Source organism: Gekko japonicus, unplaced genomic scaffold (assembly GCF_001447785.1).
Source record: "Gekko japonicus isolate JY-2015 unplaced genomic scaffold, Gekko_japonicus_V1.1 scaffold1082, whole genome shotgun sequence".
NCBI classification, from domain to species: domain Eukaryota; kingdom Metazoa; phylum Chordata; class Lepidosauria; order Squamata; family Gekkonidae; genus Gekko; species Gekko japonicus.
This window is the reverse complement of record NW_015173155.1, coordinates 438,691-444,386: the sequence shown is the minus strand read 5'-3', so window position 1 is coordinate 444,386 and position 5,696 is coordinate 438,691. Positions and strand designations below refer to the sequence as shown.

Genomic DNA, 5,696 nt, shown 5'->3' with positions numbered 1-5,696 from the left:
GGGGGGGGGCCCAGCTGCGGTGGAATGGCCTGCTCTCCTGTCTCTCTTCCGTGGCGGCAGGAAACGGCGAGGGAGCCGGGTGCGGGGGTGCAGATTGAGCTTTATTGATGCTGATGGTTGAAATGAACCCTGCAGAGCCAGGCCAGGGGAGGTATCGGGGAGGCAATTAGCTCCATTAACCAGAGTCGACAGACACTAACGAGCACCTTCCCCGCCAAGCGGGACTGCTTGGACATGTCTGCTCTAGCCGAGTTTTCAGCAATTTCTCTCTGGAAGCGCGGCGACTGGGGAAGTCCCTGTAACGAGCCAAACCCTTTCTCGGATGGATGGCCTTTCTTTCCGGGCTTCTCTTCTCCGTGCCGAGTGGGAGTCGTGGGGCTAAGCTGTGGCCTCTTGGCTTCAGGACTGACCTTATTCCCCTAAGAGGAGCCCCCTCTCCCGCCCCCAAAACCTGCTCCGTGTTGAACCAGAAGCCAGCCTAGCTGGCGAGTCTGATCTTGCTCTCCTTAATGGCCCACAGGGAGTGGTTCAGGAAACATAATTTATGGGAAATAACTCTTCTCTGTATTGCATTTGGTGGAACGGATTATACAAAGGTTCGGTCTAGCCTGCTCCCTGTTTTTCTACGAGCAGGAAAGTTTCTTCTGCGCCAGGGTCATCCCAGCACTGGGGCCTCAGCGGAGCATTTCCAGCATATTAAATCCAGAGGAGTGAGCCGCGTTAGTCTCTTGCCGCAAAACAGTAAAAGGCTCGGTAGCATCTGACGGAGAGAGCTGTGTTTCTCGAACGCTCACGCTACAATAAAGTTTGTTAGTCTTAAAGGTGCTACTGGGCTTTTTACTGTTTTGCAGCATATTAAAGGCTCAGAGGTCCTCGTAGGAGATACCCTCTCGCCAGTATGTGGGGGGAGAGCAGGGGTCCCTGGCCTTTTTGAGCCCCTGGGCCCCTTTGGGGTTCTGACACAGTGTGATGGACGCAGCCGCAAAATGGGTGCCTGAAAATGGCCGCCACAGGAGGCAGAGGCCGTTGCAAAATGGCTGCCGCAGCTGACCTCCCATCACCTAGTGAAGATCCTTGTGCCGTGGTGGCAGCTGCTGCCAAAGCAATGTTGTTGTTGTTTTTAAAATCTGCCCAGGCAATCAAATACCCAGTGGCCAATCAGAAGCCTTGATAGGCAAAAGCCCCGCAAGGTTCCGCCCACTTTCTCAAAACCCTTGGTGTGCCCCAGGCAGTGCTCCCTCTAAGCTGTGGAGTCTTGTGAGCAAAAATTCTACTTTGTGAGCTCCTGGCATTAAAGTTGTGAGCGAGCGATTGGGCTGTGGCATTAATTAGTCATAAGAACATAAGAGACGCCAATGTTGGATCAGGCCAAAGGCCCATCCAGTCCAACACTCATTCACACAGTGGCCAAAAATACCAGGTGCCACCAGTGCGGCCAGGACACCAGAAGCCCTCCCACTGTTGCCCCCCCCAAGCACCAAGAATACAGAGCATCACTTGCCCCAGAGCCCCTATCTATACCTTGTGGCTAATAGCCACTGATGGACCTCTGCTCCATATGCTTATCTAATTCCCTTTTGAAGCCGTCCATGCTTGTAGCCGCCACCACTTCCTGTGGCAGTGAATTCCATGTGTTAATCACTCTTTGATCCGCTCTGGAGCCACATCCTTCCTGAGCGGAGACAAAAATGTGTGAGCTGGAAGCTAAAAAACGGTGAGCTAGCTCACACTAACTCAGCTTAGAGGGAACTCTGGCCCCAGGAAAAGTGTTTGCAGGTGCTATTTTGGGGGTCCCTGGGGCAGAGGTTTCAGTGCTCAACGGGGAGCCCGCTGGGGTATCTGGGTTGTCAGGGAAGCAACTGGGAGGCTGCCTGTGTAATGGGAAGACTCAGGCTAAGGCCCTGGCCTCTACACTCCTAGGATGTCTCCACTAAGCACTCTTTTTTTCCCCTCCCGCCCCCAAACAGGACCCCCAACAGGAAACACCACGGGCAAAGTGGGGGGAGAGAACGGGCCCCTGCCTCAGTCCAACGTGCCCATCATCGCCGGGGCCGCCGGGGGAGCTGCCTTCGTCCTGCTGGTGGCCGCCGCCGTGACGGGAGCCCTGTGCTATCGCCGCCGCCGGGCCAAGCACAGCGAGTCGCACCACCCGCCTTTGTCACTCAGCACCCTGACCAGCCCCAAGCGTGGGGGCGGGGGCGGCGGGGGCAACAACAATGGCTCGGAGCCCAGCGACATCATCATCCCGCTCAGGACTTCAGACAGCGCCTTCTGCCCCCACTACGAGAAGGTGAGCGGGGACTACGGCCACCCCGTCTACATCGTCCAAGAGATGCCGCCGCAGAGTCCGGCCAACATCTACTACAAAGTATGAGAGGGAGGGGCAGCCGAGCGCCCTCCGCTTGCGTCTCCAACCCCGAGGCGGGGAGGGGAGAACTCAGCACGGCTGGGGTGGACGGGACGAGCCACCCTGCACCCCTCCCCCCTAGCCCCGGCCGCTTGACCGTGGGGTCAGTGCCTGAGCCGTCCTGCAGCAATCAGGGGGTTACTGGGACATGGATCCTTTTCTCCTGGCGATCGTCCCCTTTTGATGGATTCTGGCCTGGCTTGGGTTGACAGAACGAGGGATACGACCTCCCCACTTCCTGTCCAGTCTCACCCCATTTCCCCCTCTTTCTCTCTCTACCTACAAAAGGGCTGAGCCCCCCTCCCCCACCTCAGTCCCTCACCCCAGGTCAACTGAGTCCACTGTGGAATGCGGTACGGACGAGGTTAACGGGGTACCGCAGTACCCGTTTCCTGGCTTTCAAGCCTCATAGCGGAAGGTATCTGTTAGTGAGTGGGCCGCACTCCGTTTCAACCCAGAAGGGTTCACGTACCCATTCACGCAGGTCGGTCGAAATGAATTTGGGAACCAGCCTTCCCAGGCATTGATTCAAACAGTCACTTCTTCAATGATTTCCATGCACAAATTCAAATTTATTTTCTTGTCATTCATTCAAAAAACACACCTCAGACAATGCTGTGGGGGGGTAGCGGTCTTAGGGAGAAAGACCCGAGGGTGGGAAAGGTTGCATTTGAGAAAGTACTACTGATCTGATTCCATTATTGCCTTAAAAAAAAAAAATCTGTTGAGGTTTACCTCCCCCCCCCCCACTAAAGTGCCCCTCAGAATGGAAGTTTCAAAGGTGCCGTTTTGAAATTTGGGATTTGGTTTTCGAAATGGTGCGTGACTTTCAAGTGGTGGAAAGTTGAGCTCTGTTTCCGAGTCCTCCCCTCCTTTTCTTATTGGCTCGGTCGGCCTCTGGGAAGGAGAGCATACCATCGCCTCTCCTTTGGTACCCCTCGCAGACAACGGGGGTGGGGGGCATAGTGCCAGTGCTGAAGGTACTGGCCTTCCATCATTTTGAGTCCCTTAGGAAAGGGGTTAAAGAGACACAGCCACTGACCCCCCCCCCAACAGGTTGCAAAACCTGGCGTATAACATGGAACAGGTACCACCTGAACCCCGCCTCCGCAGCTGATGTGGATGCCGAAGGGAATCCATTTTGTCCTTACTACACCCCCAAACCCTGAGCCCATCGTGGTTCCTCCCCCTGCGCTCCTTCGGGTGCACAGAGGGTGACCGGATATAAGATGAAGGAGGCCTTTTCTCTACCAGTGTTTGGATCGGGGAGACTCGACTGACAAGCACAATCCCCAAATGGGACTTTTGATATCGGAAGAAGATTGCTTATTTATCCACCGGTGGCCATTTTGGAAGCCTTTCCTTGTTTATTCGGTTGGCAAAAGAATCACAAACAAAATGGCCTCCTTGCCTCCGTCGGACCGTGGCAAGAATCCGACCGGGGGAGGGGTTTGTCTCCGAGCAGCGTTGGGTTTTGTCGTCCGGTTCGGGGGAGAACGTGGTTGTGACTGAATTCCTACCACACGGGCGCATCCGGTGGATTTTCTGAAGCAGAGTTATCGTGTGTGAAGTTTGTGAAACGCAACAGAGGCAGGACTTGGTGTATAAGACTGGCTACGTGGCTGAGCATTCCTGTTTTTGGCAGGGAAACAAAACTAAACACAAAAAAAAAAGAAAAAATGTGGTCTTTTTCAGCTTTAACGGAGTTTTTTTTGTTCGTTTTTTTTTTAATTTTGATGGAAGAGTTTCTTAGCTTTGTCGGTGGAATTTTACTGTTGAATCATGTTGATTATAGAAGTTCTTGTGCAGTTTGGTTTGGACTCCGCGTTGCTTATTTCCAGGTTATGGAACAAACGGCCGGCCGGCTTCTCCTTGGCCGAGACCTGAGACCAACGAGGGCCCCGCAGCCCTCCCGGGCCAAACACCACCCTACATCGGGGCTTCTTGGATATATCTAGTTGTGGGTGTACGAGTGGGAGGGGACGACTGGGAGAGCCGTGCCCACTGTCTCTTTCGCGGCTCGAGGTGGAATAAAAATGGGGGGGGGGTTAATTGTGGGAATTGTGGGTAATCTGCCCCTTCTCTTGCACACAGAGTCCCTCCCACCCGCATAGTCATTTACACCTTGGGCTGGGGCATAAATCTGGGTTGCCAACTCTGGGTTGGGAAATTCCTGGAGATTTGGGGGGGTGTCCTGGGGAGGGTGGAAGTCAGAGGGGAAGGGTCTCGGTGGGGTATAATGCCACAGAGTCTCTCTTCCAAAAGAGCCATTTCCTCCAGGGGAGAACTGATCCGTATAGCCTGAAGAGCATTTGTCACTGCAGGGGAACTCCAGGCTCTACCTGGATGTTGGCAACCCTAGCCCAGCTGCCAAAGCACAAGCCTCAACCTCCCCCCCCTCCCCCGTGCAAATACCTGGCTTTTGGATCTCATGCACCCTTGGGGAAGGTGTCGCCGCTCTTGGCGAAAACACACAGGTGGAAAAAGACGAGGCTCGCCCCCGCCGGAAACTCGCAACTCTTCTTTTGGCTTAGAAGGCCTTCTCCTTCATCCCAGTGGAGTGAGGAGCGCTCAGAGTGGGAAAGGCCCTCTGTGCGTGCTCAGAAACTGGAGTGTATTTTCGACAATGGGCTAGAGCCTGCTCCGTTTGGGGGCAGTCCGCTTGGGATACGTTCTCCTGTGGCTAAGCACTTTCCTCTTGTGTCCTGGCTGGGGGTGGGGGGGAGGTGGTAGGCCTCCTATCGCCCCCCCCCTGGCAGAACCCGTGAATCCCAAACAGAAGCCAAAGCCCATTGGGCGGGGGTGGGGGGGGCACACAGGGTCCAACCTGTCCTCTCTTGCTTCTCCTCTCCCCCCCGCTGCCAGCTCCACACCCCACCTGACCTTGCATCCCCCCCCCCACCTCCTTCCTCAGCGGAGAGCTTGGATCAACAGAGCCGCTGTTTACATGATGGATTTTGGCAGCATCCGGCGTTCTGCCCCTCCAGGGCTGCGTCGGTCCCACGGAACAAGGATCTAATGGAGGACTCCGGCAAAGGGAGCTTTGGGGAGGAGGGGCACGCGGGGAGGCCGTGCGAGCAACCGCTTTCCCGAAGCGGCCCAATCGCCCGACACTCAAGTGTGCTCAAATCACAGCAGGCGGGTGTGTCCCACTCCGGTGACAGGGCCCCCCCGCCCCCGTTCCGTTCTGGGCCTTTCGCCTGCCACATCCAGATACCTTGTCAGTGCTTGAAGGAGACAAGGGCTTGAGTGGCTATTTTGGGAATGGGAGCAGGAGAGATGCCAACGT

General features: G+C 55.5%; 1 protein-coding gene across 2 annotated transcripts in view; it reads left to right on the top strand.

Annotated features, from left to right (window-relative positions):
• The window catches only part of EFNB3 (ephrin-B3), a 68,195-nt gene extending 64,030 nt beyond the window's left edge, over positions 1–4,165 (top strand). For both annotated transcript variants that reach the window (XM_015422409.1, XM_015422408.1), the window contains one exon: positions 1,968–4,165. In XM_015422409.1, coding sequence (XP_015277895.1) covers positions 1,968–2,374 — 407 coding nt within the window. In that variant the 3' untranslated portion in view covers positions 2,375–4,165. The remainder of the gene's footprint in view (positions 1–1,967) is intronic.
• Positions 4,166–5,696: the final 1,531 nt, after the last annotated feature.